The following is a 15,600-nucleotide window of genomic DNA, read 5'->3' on the forward strand; positions in this document are numbered from 1 at the left end:
ACCTGAGAAGGAATATAACGGTACCTGAGAAATGGAAGACGGATGCAAGCAACTTTCGGGAATCTTGCAAGAGTAGACCAAGACAGCTGGCAGCCTGGACAGTCACCTAATGTTTCTCAGCATTGTTGGTGCATTCAAATTGGCTACAGCCTAGAGTATCTGACAGACCATTTTCAGAAGCAGGATTTCTGAAAGACCATCTTACCCTGTCTTGGCAGAGTACAGTGTCGCTTTCCTTGTGTCCCGCTTGTCCAGAAAGAGAGCATTGCATTTGTACTGTCAGCCATCAAGGCAAGGGCAGTTCTTTGCCCAGTAGGCCATTTTGTGCCAAAAGACAAACTTCCAAATGGAAATGTCTTAGAAGCCCAACAATTCTCTCGGGATCAATTGGTGCAGCCAGGAGCAATTGTGTCTCACATCAACAGAATTTTAAGTTATTTAAATGCCATATTCTCTAGGTCTATGAAGTGTTTGAAGATTACCTATCTATCTGAAATATATCTATGTATACCTACTCGAACTCTGTTTTATCTGAGATAGGGTGCCAATCCCTAACAGTTGGACATCTACCTCTTGAAGAGGCCAATTTGGATGCCATGATTTTGGTGTAATTATAGTCACATCTGTACCTGTGTCCACCAGGCCTCCAGAACCAGCCATTAATTCGAAATTCTAAGCTTTGGTCTTTGTTCATTTATGGAAGTCTGCCAAAATATTTGTTTTATAGTGTTCTTTGTAACTGTGATCCAGCTATCAAAGCTGTTTTTATCATCCATTGCAGTATCAGTTTTTACATTAGGCATTGGTTTATTCAGTTGTCCTGGAGAGGAATTTCTTCCACAGTGGCAGGGAATGTTCGTACTACGTTTGGTTTGGGGGCCTGCAAGAGGCCCCTGAGGAGTTTCCCGCCAGTAAAGGGTTGCCTTGTATATCTATTTTTGATCTGTACTCACTGGTCCAATGTCGGCCTTTGCCACATCTTCTACATAATCCAGGAGGTGGTTGGGGTCTCCTGTTTAGGCTATTACTAGAAGGAGTATTGCTTCTAGGAGTACCCCATGTACAGTTTTACTTATATGACCTGGTGTACCACACTTAAAACATTTGGTAACACGGGCCTTCTTTCACCTCTGGGATTTGTCTCTCCTATCCAAGCCTCATTACTGTAGTTAAGAGACTGAACACCATTAGTATATTGAATCCATTCTTCCAAAGGAGCTGATCTGATCTTTAATGGTGTAAGTATTCTTCTGCATTCTGCATTAGCATTGTCGAATGCCAAGGACTCAGTTAATACTTTTCTTAATTCTTTGTCTGACACAGCTCTTGTTATAGCTCTGTTCAGTCTTTGTAAAAAATCAGTGAAGGGTTCCTGCGGTCCCTGAAATATCTTTGTGTATACCTCAGTTGGTTTTCCAGGTTCTGGAATTTTTTCCCAAGCATTTAGAGCTGCTGTACGGCATAGGGATATTGTATGCTCATCATAAGTGGCTTGTACATTCCTGTCAGCGAAACATCCCTCACCAAGTATTTGATCTTGGGAGATCACAAAACCTCTGATTTTACCTTGTTGTTCTAAATTTTTTGCCTCTTCTCTCAACCAGCTTTTCCACTGTAACTGCTGACTATATTCTAGAACAGCTGAAATTAACTGATGCCAGTCATCTGGAATGATTCTATGTGAGGTAGACCACGAATTTAACATCTGTTTTACATATGTGGATTGTATCCCATACGTAACTACTGCTTCCTTTATATTTTTAAAGTCCCTTTTTGAAATTGGTTGTAATGTATATGTCATATATGGCTCGGGGTGTGTGTCATCTGCTGGCTTCTCATGGACAATAACAGGATAAGCCATTGTATGAGAGCCATTTGGAGATGTTACAACCTCTATGGTCTTGACCTTCTGTTTATTAGTTCCCTTGTCATGTTTACTGAGAGTTTCTTCTAGGGCTTGCAAACGAGCACCTAGGGTCTGTTCTAGGGAGTGAACCTCCTCTCTTGTAAGGGACTCCATATTTCTCATGGAATCATAGAAGTTTTTATGTTCCTCAGAAACACATGATTCCATGGACCTTATCCTATCAATTAACGATAATCTTTCTTCCTTATATACTGTCTGAGTAGCCACAACTTCACTCTGGAGAGTTAGTGTTCTATCCATTAAATATTCATATTTATTATCAATAAAATCAATTTTGGGTACAAGCCTGTTTTGTACATCCTGATTAGCAGATTCTAGAGAAAGAATCTTTTTCTCTAAGCCTTCATTGCTATCTTTGAAAGCAGATTCCAGAGAGAGAATATTTTCTCTAAGCCTTCATTGCTATCTTTGAAAGCAGATTCCAGAGAGAGAATCTTTTCTCTAAGCTTCATTGCTATCTTTGAAAGCAGATTCCAGAGAGAGAATCTTTTTCTCTAAGCCTTCATTGCTATCTTTTAAAGCCTGTATCAGTCCCAATAATGACTCATCTTTGTTCTTAAACCAGTGTTTGAACACTGTGTGAATTATTATGATGAATGCCAAAATGGTATAGCCCAGATATGCCTTAGGAATGTCGTATATTTCCAGGAAGATGTCATTCATCATACAGGCAAAAAGGTTTTTAAATTCTTGTGAGGTAATGTTGTCGCCATATTACACGAATTACTCAAATTTGTTAGTCAATTTTAAGGTGTAAAATTATCAAGTACCTTTACTTGAAACAATATGCTTACCTTTCGTGTAGTAGCCCTTTTCAGCCAGCAGGTGGCGTTGGTACAGCTCGAAACAGGGCCTGCTGGCGATCTTGGCTGGGGTCGGAGGGAGATGGCGGAATGGCGGAGATCGGAGCTAGCACTCTCCTGCCTCTTTCGCTGGTCTGGGGCTAAGCTAGGGAATTGAGATAGGACTAGCTGCTCCCTTTTTCGGGAATGGAACCGTGTAGGTGTTCCTGGTTATATGGAACTTTGCAGGCGGGTTTAGGTACCCGCCAGCTAGGGAGGAGACGGCGGGAGCCGCCCAGGCCTTTGGAGTTTGCCCACGTTGGCGCCAGATATTGGAGAAATTATTTTGGCCACTCCACGTAGTTAAAAGGATATTTATTTAATGGCGAAACTCACAAATTAAGTAATGGGTAGGTCGCAGGGTCTGGGAAGGTGTAATGCAGTCCAACGGTGTTCTCGGAGCTCTACACAGTCAATCTGCACTGGTCAGCGTCCCGGCACGAGAGAGCGCCCAGAGCGAGCGCTGGCCCATCCAGCTCTCGGGTCCCCAGGCGCCTCCCTCGCCCCGCCTCATAGGCGTGACAGTTGCCAGAGTCTCAATGGGGTTGGAACTTCCAGAACCAAGTTGGAATGGCTACCCACTACAATTGTATTTACATTTTGCCTTCTGTTGACTTGGAGAGAAATGTGCTCTGCTGTTGCTTAGAGTTGATCTTCTAACCTGTTGCTGGATTGTCAGAAGACCTGAGCCTGTCTGACCAGGAATATGGCCCTAACTCTGTCTCCTTCCTCAGTAACAGAACTACTGAAAAGCTAGTTGGATTCTGTTCCGCTGTAGCGCCTGAGCTTACTGAGTGGGCCTGCTTCAGATCACAAAAAAAAACATCAACTGATCTGCTCCTGATCATCAGCAGGGAAGAAGTCCACAGCAGAAACAAGCAGGCCAGCATTCACTGACCAGAATGTCCCAAAAGCCCATGCTCTGTTTACTTCGCAGCCTCACAGAGGAGGCCTGCTGTGGAACACACCTGCAGCCATTGCAGCTCTTCTGTGACGATGACCAAGTCACGTTGTGCAGTGAATGTTTCCAGTCTGCAGAGCACAAGCAGCATGTGGTATATGGGATACAAGAGGCTGCTGAGTATTATAGGGTAAGGAAAATCTAAAGGAGTCTGGTCAACTCCTGATTGACTGATTGACTGGTTGATTGATTGGACAGATATACTGATTCTCCAGAAACAATACCCTGGGAGTTGATTAAGAAATACCACAGTAGCCGAGAGGTGGTGGCACATGCCTTTGGTCCCAGCACTCGGGAGGAAGAGGCAGGAGGATCTCTGAGTTCAAGGCCAGCCTGGTCTACAGAGTGAGTTCCAGGACAGGCTCCATGCTACACAGAGAAACCCTGTCTGGAAAAAAAAGAAAGAAATACCACAATAAACTAAATCTTCTATATCAAGGCCAAAGAAAACACATGGTCGAGGCTACTAACCTTGTTTTAGTGTTTTCTTCAGATAAGAAACCTCTGTTCCCCAGGGCGGTGGTGCATGCCTTTAATTGCAACATCAGGGGGCAGAGGCAGGTGGATCTCTTTGAGTTCCAGGATAGCCAGGGCTACACAGAGAAACCCTGTCTGGGGGAGTAAAGGGGGACCCCTCTGTTCTCAACAAGGAGCTCACCTGCAATTCTGTGATCTGTTTCTCTGTAGAAGTTACTCCAGGAAACACTGGGTGTGTTCAGGGAGAAGCTGGAAGCAGCTAAAAGCTTACTGATGGAGGAGCAAGAGAGAATGGTGGTCATTCAGGTGAGGTTTATCCCGATCCTGGGGAGAGGGAACCTGTCGATAAGGATAGGAATTAGGTAATACCGTATCGATGGACTGAACAAGACGGCAGAGCAGGAAGAAGTATCTGGAACCCATAAAGGGAAGGAAGCTTTTTGAAGATTCGCTTTTATCCTTGTCATATTTAAAATTTTTATTTTAAGGTTTACAAGTATGTTTGAGCATGCAAGATTGGTGCCAAATGAGGTCAGAAGTGGGTGTTGGATCCCTAGAGCCAGAGTCATAGGCAGCTGTGAACTGCCTGATATGGGTGGTGAGAACTAAACTAAGGTCTTCTGCAAAAATAGTAAGTGCTGTTAACCACTGAGCCGTCTCTATCCAGAAGGCTAATTACTTGATGATAAAAAAAAACAAACTCTTGAAAGTGACAAAAAAAAATTCATTTTGTAAATGACCAAAGAAACAAATTCACCAAAAAGAACATGTAAATAATATTTTTTGTGTAAGGAATAAATCCTCCTGTTTTCTTTTTTTAGTTTAACCTGATTTTTGCTGGGTTTTTTTTTGTTTGTTTGTTTGTTTGTTTTTTGGTTTTTGTTTTTTTGTTTTTCGAGACAGGGTTTCTCTGTGCAGTTTTGCGCCGTTCCTGGAACTCGCTTTGGAGACCAGGCTAGCCTCGAACTCACAGAGATCCGCCTGGCTCTGCCTCCCGAGTGCTGTGACTAAAGGCATGCACCACCACCGCCCGGCTGGTTTTGTTTTTTAAATATGATTTTTTAAACATTTTTTTTTTTTTGGTAAACATTTATTTATTATGAATATATCGTTCTGCCTGCATGTATGCCTTCATACCAGAAGAGGGCACCAGATCTCATTACAAGTGGTTGTGAGCCACCATGTGGTTGCTGGGAATTGAACTCAGGACCTCTGGAAGAGCAGTCAATGCTCTTAACTTCTGGGCCATCTTTCCATCCCCTAAATATGATTTAAACAGAAAACTAGCAGTGGCACACACCTGTAGCTCTCAAATTTGGAAGAGGAAAGCTCTAACTTACATAGTGATTTCCAGGGTAACCTGAGCTAAATTATATTAGCAAGATGTGTCTCAGAAGGAAAGCTCTCAAAAAAGAAAAAAAAAATCACAACACACACACACACACACACAGTAGAGAGCCTTGGGCAGGGGCGATATGGCTCAATTGATAGTGTTTGCCTAGTATGCGTAAAGCCCTGCATTTGGAGTCCAGCAAAAGCAGACATGGTGGGAAAGTCTGTCTGTAATCCCAGTGCTGGAGAGATGTAAACAGAACTAAGGTCCATCCTCAGTTACAAGCAAGTTCGAGACCAAGACTTGATCTCAAAAACAAAACAAAACAAGAACATAATGAGTATGTTTAGAACTTTGCTCCTGTAAGAGAAAGCCCCTGCTCTCTTTTAGCCAGGGATCATAGTTTCCTTAGCTCATTTGGTTTTTGAGACAAGGTTTTCAAGGAGATCATACTGGTCTCAAGCACTGCATTCCCCTGCCTCAGTCTCAGGTGCCCTGAGACTGTAGCTCACACCTGACCTTGCTTCCTGGACTTCATAAAGTCAGTGAACATTCCTCCATCCACACAGTTGAGTTTCTGATTCTGTTGATATCCTGGTGAGTCTTAACGGAATTCCTTTTGCGGTTGTGTCATGGTTAAAGAAGGAGATTCACACCTGTCAGTTTTCCCTGAAATCTGTACCATCTGCATTTGAGGAAGGAAGATGAGAAGAGGTTTAAGGACATGATCAGGACTGAGTACAACATGAGATTCCTGCTGCTGACTGAAGAGCTGGAGCTGTGCTTTCTGAGACTGTCAGTCTGTGAATCTGACCTGGATTTGAAAGATGCTCATCAGAACGAACTGAGGAACTTTAGTGCTGAGCTCAATCATGAGTTCCAGGAAATGCTACAGGTGAGAGAATATTCGGAAAGTAATAGCAAAACAGTGTATCCATTCCCCAGATAAATTATTCAATGCAATCTATGTGTGTACTCACCTGACATTTTCTCTCTCTCTCTCTCTTTTTTTTCTCCGAGACAGGGTTTTTGTTGTTGTTGTTGTTTTGTTGTTGTTGTTTTTGAGACAGGGTTTCTCTGTGTAGCTTTGCGCCTTTCCTGGATCTCGCTCTGTAGACCAGGCTGGCCTTGAACTCACAAAGATCTGCCTACCTCTGCCTCCCAAGTGCTGGGATTAAAGGCATGCACCACCACCACCACACCACACCACCACCAACCACCACCACCACACCACCACTGCCCAGCCAAGACAGGGTTTTCTCTGTGAGCTTTGGAGCCTGTCCTGCATTTTCACTCTGTAGATCAGGCTGGCCTTGAACCCACAGACATCCACCTGACTTGCAATTCTGTTATACACCTCTGTCCACATACACCTATAAATAGACAAGCAAGGAAGGTAAAATAGACCTGTACATTATTGTACATATGCATTATCTCATATTACACTGCTAATAATATACTTGCATCCATGGAAAGATGCATGGCTAAGACAGCACTAATATTGTGTCTGTCCAGAGCCACACTGAGAGTTAACCTCAGAAGGCAGGTTCTTTAGACTCTTACTGGAGTGATAGCAGTTCCTAGCTTTTAGGTAGCCTTGAGCCTGTGCAGCTCAGCGTCTAACCCCGTTTCTTTGGCTGTGAAATGGAAATCTCAACGGCCTCTAATTCATGTCGCTGCTGTGAGGTTTGACTGAAATCATCTACAGAGATCCCTTAGACATTGCCTGGTACATTTTAAGCCATCCATAAATAGCAGGCGCTGTTATTACTGTTGTGATCTTTAATGGCAACGGGAGATTAAATGTAACCTATAGCCTTCTACATGAAGCCTTGCAGCCTGAACTGGGCGGCAGCTGTACTAGCGAATGCTACTTGCCACGAGGCAAGGGATAGCATGACTCTATGTGTCAGGGAGGAATTCTCCAAGACAGAAACAAGTTGCCAGATGAGAAATAAAATCTAATGTTCGTCTTTCCCTAGTTAATACCATCATATGCTAATAAGATCAGGTGGAATGTAATATATTTATGAGGATAAAAAAAAAAAAACAGATATGCCGGGCCACAGTGGTGCATAGCTTTGATCCCAGCACTCAGGAGGCAGAACCAGGCAGATCTCTGTGAGTTTGAGGCCAGCCTGGTATCTACTCTGTAGATCCAGGATAGGCACCAAAATGACACGGAGAAACTTTGTCTAGAAAAAACAAACAAATAAACAAACAAACAACAAACAAAAAATAGTTATCAGTAGCCTATATATATAAGCATCTCCAATCATTATTGGTTAAAGTATAATTTTTTTTTAATGTTTTCAAGACAGGGTTTCTCTGTAACAGCCTTGCCTGTCCTGGAACTCACTCTGTAGACCAGGCTGGCCTCAGACTCACAGAGATTCACCCTCCTCTGCCTCCCAAGTGCTGGGATTAAAGGCATGTGCTACCACTAACCCAGCTTAAAGTGTAAATTTTAAAATTTGCTTTTGAGTGGCCAGGCATGGTGGCACACACCTTTAATCCCAGCACTTGGGAGGCAGAAGTGGCCAGATCTCTGTGAGTTTGAGGCCAGTCTGTTCTACATAGTGAGTTACAGGACAGCCAGGGCAATGCAAGGAGATCCCATCTTTAACAACAACAACAAAAAAAAAATGTTTTTGAGACAGTGTCTTAGTATGTTACCCTAGCTGGCCTTGAACTGGTAGAAAGACACCTGCCTCTGTCCCCGAGTGTCGGAATTAAAGGGATACCATGCCCTAACTTATCATTTTAATTAGTGGTGAAACATTGAACTTCTGAACAAAATGTCACACCAAAAAGAAAGTAATATGCTTTGGATGCCGTGTTTGTTAATCTGAGTAAACAGACTATATGAACAAATGCCTCCTTTAATTTTAGCATATTAAACAATGGTAAAATTCCATTTATTTGTCTATTTAGGAATGAAATCTCACTCTGTAGTCCAGGTTGGCTTGAACTCATGATCTTCCTGCCTTTTGTCTCTGCCTCCTAAGTGCTGGGATTCCATCCAGGGTATACTGCCACCACTCCTGCCTCGGGTTTCTTTTCTTTCTTTATTATTTATTTATTTATTTATTTGTGTTTTGAGACAGGGTTTCCTCTGTGTAGCTTTGGAGCCTGTCCTGGAGCTCAATCTGTAGCCCAGGCTGGCCTCAAACTCACAGAGATCCGCCTGCCTCTGCCTCCCGAGTGCTGGGATTACAGGCGTGCGCCACCACCGCCCTGCTTGGGTTTCTCTTAAAAAGCAGTCTATATCAGCATGAAAGCATGGCCTTACCTGGTCATGTCTATTTCTAAGAAGAAAGCAGATTCACAGGACAAGGTTGAATTAGTAAATGAGAAAAGATACAGATTGCTGAATGGTGATGAGGAGATGCATCTACAGGGACTTAGCCACGTGGGGAGAGAAAACATGAGCAAACTGAAGGCCAGTGAAGTCTGCGTTGGTAAGCACCTCTGCAGCTCCAGAAGACCATCACGGAGCTGGAGAAGAAGTGTGGTGAACCTGCCATACCATTGCTGCAGGTAAGCCTGGAGAAAACCCTTCCTTAACAGCATTTGAGAACTGGAGAGGGGGCAGAACTCATTAGGGGTCACTTCCAGAATGCCAGGTCCAGTGATCTTCAACCCAAAGTGAAGGGTAGGCAGCCATTGTCCACCTGCGAAAAGCATTATGAATAATGTAAATCAATACAGCCATATGAGGAACAGTATTGACCTCCCTCAATCCCACTTCTGGCATATGTCTGAAAGGAATGAAATTAGTGTGCAAAAAAACCTTTTACAGTAATAGGGACTGATAAAGAAAGGTGATACAAATACTTCATGTGTAGAATACTGTTCAGCCATAAAAAAGATGAATTTGGGATCTTTATGTTAAATGTAAGTGGAGCCTAGAAAAGAAAGGACCACAATATTCCCATTCATATATAGAACTTAAATGATGTCATAGAATGATTAATAAAGAGAATGATTAATAAAGCCTGGGGGAAAGCTGAAAAGGAAGATGTCGAGAGAGGTTGACCGACAAGTATTGAATTATAGGTCAAAACATAGATAGATGGTTGATAGACATTGATAGAGGATAGGAGTAAGCTATGGTGTTTTACTGTACAAGGATATGATAAAAAGATAATGATAATATGCTGTATTTCTTTTTATTAAAAATGAAGCTAGTGGATCTCTGAGTTCGGGTCAGTCTGATCTACACAGCCAATTCCAGGACAGCCTGATCTCAGAAAGAAAAAAAAAAATTAGTCCTTTGAAAGTTTGATGTAATGTTTTTGTTTGTTTGTTTTGTTTTTGTTTTTTTGAGACAGGGTTTCTCTGTGTAGCTTTGGAGCCTTTCCTGGAACTCACTCTGTAGCCCAGGGTCTTTTTTTTTTTTTAAATCCTTCAAGACCAGTTTGTACTGCCCAGCTATTCTTGGATGTGTTCTTCCATTGGAGAGCAGCTGCCTTACCAGGGGCTACACTCTTAAAGAAAACTGTCCTTCCTCTCCTAGCAGCTAGCAATTACTAATCATTTCATGACTGGGGTGAGACTGCGTGCCCAGCTCACCTGTCCATGCTAGGACTTGGTCTAGCGTGGCCTGCATAAGGTTTTGTGGATGCTGTCACAACTGCCATGAGTTCATATGGGCAACTGGCTTGCTGGGTGCAGAAAATAAGGTTTTCTTGTAGTCATTCACTGCTGCTGGCTCTTACCCATTTTCCCTTCTTTCAAATGATCTCTGAGCCTTGGTGTGTGTGTGTGTGTGTGTGTGTGTGTGTGTGTGTGTGTGTGTGTGTGTGTGTGTGTGTAAGTGTGTGTGTAAGAGAGAGAGAGAGAGAAGAGAGAGAGAGAGAGAGAGAATGATAGGTGTTCCTTCTAGGTATGTTTCAAAATGTTACAAGAGTGAACTTAGATCAGTTTTACCTTATGACAAATGTTTGAGAACATGAGCTAGACATGTTCTCTCTGAAGCATCACATACCATACATCCACACACCATGATTCCATAACGTATCCTGGTGTGATATAGAACTGTTTTGTAAAATGATTTATCACCTTAATAATTTATCAGGGTAAGTTTGAAAGCCAGGCATGGTGACTCATGCCTGTAATGCCAATGCTTGGGAGGATGAGGCAGGGGGTTTGCTGTGAGTTGCAGGCTAGCCAGGGCTACAGTGTAAGACCTTGTCTCTAAAACAATAAAGTGAAACAGAAAGTTTGAGTTGAGAAGTGCCTTTTTTTCACCCACCCATCCAATGAAAAGAATAAAATGTATCTCCAGGCACTGACATTGTCTTTAAAGTATCTCATTGAATCGGCAAGGAGTCATGCATAATGGCTTTTTGTTTGGGTTTTAGAAAATAATATGTAAGTACATATGTGTTTGTTAACATTCACAAACACTGTCAAAAGACGAAAATCCTCTACAAAGTAATGGACGGTAACCTGGAAATGGGTGTGTGTGTGTGTGTGTGTGTGTGTGTGTGTGTGTGTGTGTGTATAATGTCTGCTGTTGTATGTTGCATACATGGAAATCCTTATCTGCAGGGACAATGGTATTAGAGATGGAATCTTCAGAAGGTGATCGGCTGTGTGGGGTGGCACTCTCCTAAATGGATTAGTGCCCTCACAAAAAGGTCTAAGATAGTCCCCTGATTGGTTTCACCATGTCAGGTGAGAGCTATATCATTAGTACAAAATCTGAATTATCAGCTTCAGAGCATGTGATAAAAATTCCTATTGTAACAAGCTATTCCAGCGAGGGTATTTTACTATAGCCTGAACAGACTATGTATTTAATATGTTATATAGTCGCATGCATTGTCTTTTCAAGAGCTAGCTACTAAAAAACAATAGTCAGTTAAAGTCTTTTAACTTCTATTCATATTCCTTCTGTCTGCCAGGCACTTATCTGAAAAGCTTGTATGCTCATTCATAATATATATGTGTGTGTGTGTGTGTGTGTGTGTGTGTGTGTGTGTGTGTGTGTGTGTGTGTATTAGTGATGGTAATGGGAATTGAGCTTCTGGGCAAACACCACATGGCTGTAGACCTAAGCCAATTCATAATATTTAAAACATTAAAAGCCTTTTAAAATAAATACTAAAACAACCTCCAAAAAGCCTCTGTAGGTAACCCCAGGGAAATGGTTCAATTCTAGCCTATTTCTAGACAACGTGAGCAGGTGTGACCCAATTATGTTCAGCTCTTGGACTGGCTCCAGCTGCCCTCTTGGCCTAGTGACCCTCCATCTGCTCTGCCCAAGTCTGACTACCCCAACAACTGAAAACAAATATATGGGTACCATTTAAAGAAGAGTGTTCTGAATAAGTGGCCAGAGTGAAGTACAGATGATGTTTCTTGTACTCTTACGTGTCTTGGGCATGACTTATAAATACTTTGGCTCAAATATCTAGTAGTAATCTTGTGTCTTTTCCCCCCTTAGAATGCAAAGTGCTACTTAGAAAGGTGAGTTTCTGGAAATAATCGGGTGAAAAGCAGGTCTGATGTCTTGCACACATGAGGGATGGGAAAGCTGGGCAGAAATGAGGTCATATCTATGGATAAAAGTTAATGAGGTCCAACCTTTGAGACTGGCCAGGACTGACATTGTCCACTGTCTCTTTTTTTTTTTTTTTTTAGGATTGAATCTCTATTGCTTCAGAGCCTAAAGCCAGCTCAGATCACAGACCTGAGTTCATGCCTGATACTAAGAATGAACAAAGCACTACTGAGGTTCCAAAGTAAGTGGGCCTATCCACGAATACTGTTTACCCCATTTATGTTTGCAAATCACATGGTCATCTGAACAACAAAAATCTACTTATGCATATTTTTTAAGTTTTCTAGATGCTATAGGCATTTTTATGGTATGATGTTGTGGGTTGTTCCTGCTTCATATTGTAAGGATGTGTATTTATAGTCTACTTTTCCTCAAATATATATAAGGTAAAAATAAGGTAAAGTTATTTTAGATTCTGTCTAATAATTCCTTCATCTAATGCCCTCTCATTCAATTATAATTTATTTTAAATAATGTCCAGTTAATTAAAAGGAGGCTCATTTTTATCTAATGTGAATGTGTATTTACTGATTTTTAACAGTGGGAGTTTCTTTGTTCTTGAGATTGTATTTCTAGGAATACCTGAGGCTGGGGAAAAGGTTATATTTTTTTCCAGAGGGAATTTACATTGTTTTTGCTAGTCTTCTAGAGGTATTAAGAACCTGTGAAAACTTGCAATTTAAGTTGAAGATTGTGGCTGCTCTAATCATGGGAAGTGGGCTGCCAGTCCAGGGGCTGAGGTCAATTTACTTATTGAAGTTAAGAAAAGGAACGTAAAGAACCTTGTGCCGGTTAACCTTTCTGTTGTTGTAATGAAACGCATGACCAAGGCAACTTATAGAAGAGTTTATTTGGGGCTTACGGTTTCAGGAGTTAGAATTCTTTCTTGATGGCAGGGCACATTCAGCAGGTGGAAGGAGGCTGGAGCAGCAGCTGAGAGCTCACCTCTGTGACCACAAGCATGAAGCAGAGAGCACAGCGTGAAGAGCAGGATTCTTCTGACACTTCAAAATCACCTCAGTGACGCACCTCCTTCAGCAAAGCCACGCTCCTAGTTCTTCCCCAAAGTTCCACCACCTGAGGATCAAGTGTTCAAACATGTATGCTATGGGACAATTGTCACACCATAGATATACCACTGAGTTCAATGTTAGAAATAAGAAATACTGAAGTAGTCTAATAAAAAAGATATAGGTAATGGATACTACTAAGAAATCCTCCTTGGAGAGCGATCAGGTTGAAGTTCATTTCAAATTCTAGATTTTTTTTTTTTTTTGGTTTTTTTGAGACAGGATTTCTCTGTGTTGCCCTGCCTGTCTGGAACTCGCTCTGTAGACCAGTCTGGCCTTGAACTCACAGAGATCCGCCCGCCTCTGCTCCCCAGTTGCTGGGATTAAAGGACTGTGCCACACTGCCCAGCCCATTTTATTTCTTACTAATGTTAGGATTTTATTTCAGAAGTGAGTCATGACTATTCAGCAGGTATTTAAAACTGATGCTAGGTGGTATCATGTATAGGAGGAAATGCCAGTAGGAAAAGGAGGTCATCCAGGGTGCCTTGAAATATCATAATATTTGGTAGAGAAAGCAGTGTGAGATACAAGAAGGCAAGTATCACTTTCCTTCAGTTATAAGGTATTACTACGCATTTCATGTTCTGAACTCAATTTTCAAGAGTCCCTAGGTGTTCTAGCCTCTGCTAATATGTTCTCTTTTGGTCTATTTAATGCTAGGGGCCGCCATAAGAAGTCTTAGGAGTGTGTATCACACTCAGAGGTTGTCTACAATAACTAGAATGGAAAAGCTCTCCATCCTGTACTATCAGCAAGGCTGGTGCTTCTGGAAGTGTTGTGTTTAAAACAGATCTCTAGGGGGTGTCACTTGGATCTGAAGTGATATCTAGATGTGACTGGTTTTTAGCACAATTTTACAGACTTTGGGTTGAAGATATACTTCTAAATCTTCTTGTCCTTATTGTAGCACCATTTGGTATTTTCTTAGCACACAACAGGCCTTCTCATCATATCAGCATAATTCTCCTCCATGATGTCCATCTATTGAGGTAAAACTTCATGTCTCTTTTTTCAGGATTCTCCTAAGTTGCCTTTGCCACATGTTACTTATTTGGAAAGAGCTACATGTTAGAAACATTCCTCTGGCATAGTTTTGCTGAACCCTACCATTAATTGAAGTTCTCTTCCTGCAGGACATATAACTTTGGAGCCAGACACAGCTCATCCTTCCTTGTCTTATCTGAGGACCTGAGAAGCATGCGATTTGGAGATATTCCACAGAGTGTGCCTGACAATCCAGGGAGACTGGACTTCAGTGCTTCCGTGCTGGGTGCAGAGAGCTTCAACTCAGGGAGGCATTATTGGGAGGTGGCTGTGGGACAGGCCACACACTGGCAGTTGGGCGTATGTGACTGTACAGAGAGGAAGGACAGCGTACCCCAGGCTTCCGGAAATAAGTTCTTGCTCATGGGGACCATGATGGGGGCCGATTACACCTTCTGGATCTTTCCCCTTTAAGAAAGGTCTGTCTGGGAAAGCAAATGTTCAAAGTTGGAGTCTTCCTTGACTTTGGTTGTGGGCAGGTATCATTCTACAACGTGACAGAGCAGTCTTTCATTTATAGTTTCTCTGACCTTACCTTCCAAGGAGCAGTCACACCTATATTTTCTCTTTGTGTTCCAAGTGGAGGTGTGAGTTCAGACTCTCTTACTGTCTGTCTCCCTCAGATCCATTCCTGAAATGCTGCTGTTGGCTCTTCATCTTCCTGTGTGTGAAACCCCAGATCACAAAGAGACCAGGAAATAAGATCAAGACTTTACAAAACATTTATGTAATTAATCTAATAAAGCCTGAGACTTTTGTGATAATGTGGCTTTCAACATGTGTTCAGTGGAAGGAGTTGCATTTTTAAGTTGAATGAGGACAGGGCCACCTGATAGCTCAGGGATTCAAGACATTTGAGGCCAAGCCTGACAACCTGAGTTCAATTCCTGGACCCCACAGAGTGGAAAGAGAGAAACTCCCATGTGGTGGTATTGTGTTCCCAAATATTGTGCTCCTAATAAACTTATCTGGGGTCAGAGAACAGACAGCCACTAGATACAGAGGCCAGAAAATGGTGGTACACGCGACTTTAATCCTTGCATTCCAGAGGTAGAAATCCGTCTGGATCTCTTTGAGTTCAAGGCCACACTGGAAACAGCCAGGCATGAGCCTTTAATCCCAGGAAGTGATAGCAGAAAGCAGAAAGGTATTTAAGGCATGAGGACCAGGAACTAGAGCTGGTTAAGCTTTTAGGCTTTTAGGAGCAGTTCAGCTGAGATCCATTTGGATGAGGACTCAGAGGCTTCCAGTCTGAGGAAACAGGATCAGCTGAGGAACTGGTAAACTGAGGATGCTGTGGCTTGTTCTGCTTCATTGATCTTCCAGCATTCACCCAATACCCAGCTCCAGGTTTGTTTTAATTAATAAGACC

General features: G+C 42.3%; 1 protein-coding gene across 1 annotated transcript; it reads left to right on the forward strand.

Annotated features, from left to right (window-relative positions):
* Positions 1–3,671: 3,671 nt before the first annotated feature.
* On the forward strand, positions 3,672–14,920 carry LOC114701144 (probable E3 ubiquitin-protein ligase TRIML2). The gene is given in 10 exon segments (XM_028881112.2): positions 3,672–3,860; positions 4,418–4,513; positions 6,241–6,435; positions 8,941–9,013; positions 9,016–9,080; positions 11,995–12,017; positions 12,192–12,292; positions 14,318–14,350; positions 14,353–14,631; positions 14,634–14,920. Coding segments are annotated over 10 exon segments (1,284 nt in total). The 3' UTR covers positions 14,864–14,920.
* The last annotated feature ends 680 nt before the right edge of the window (positions 14,921–15,600 follow it).

Source organism: Peromyscus leucopus, chromosome 17 (genome assembly GCF_004664715.2).
Source record: "Peromyscus leucopus breed LL Stock chromosome 17, UCI_PerLeu_2.1, whole genome shotgun sequence".
NCBI lineage: Eukaryota > Metazoa > Chordata > Mammalia > Rodentia > Cricetidae > Peromyscus > Peromyscus leucopus.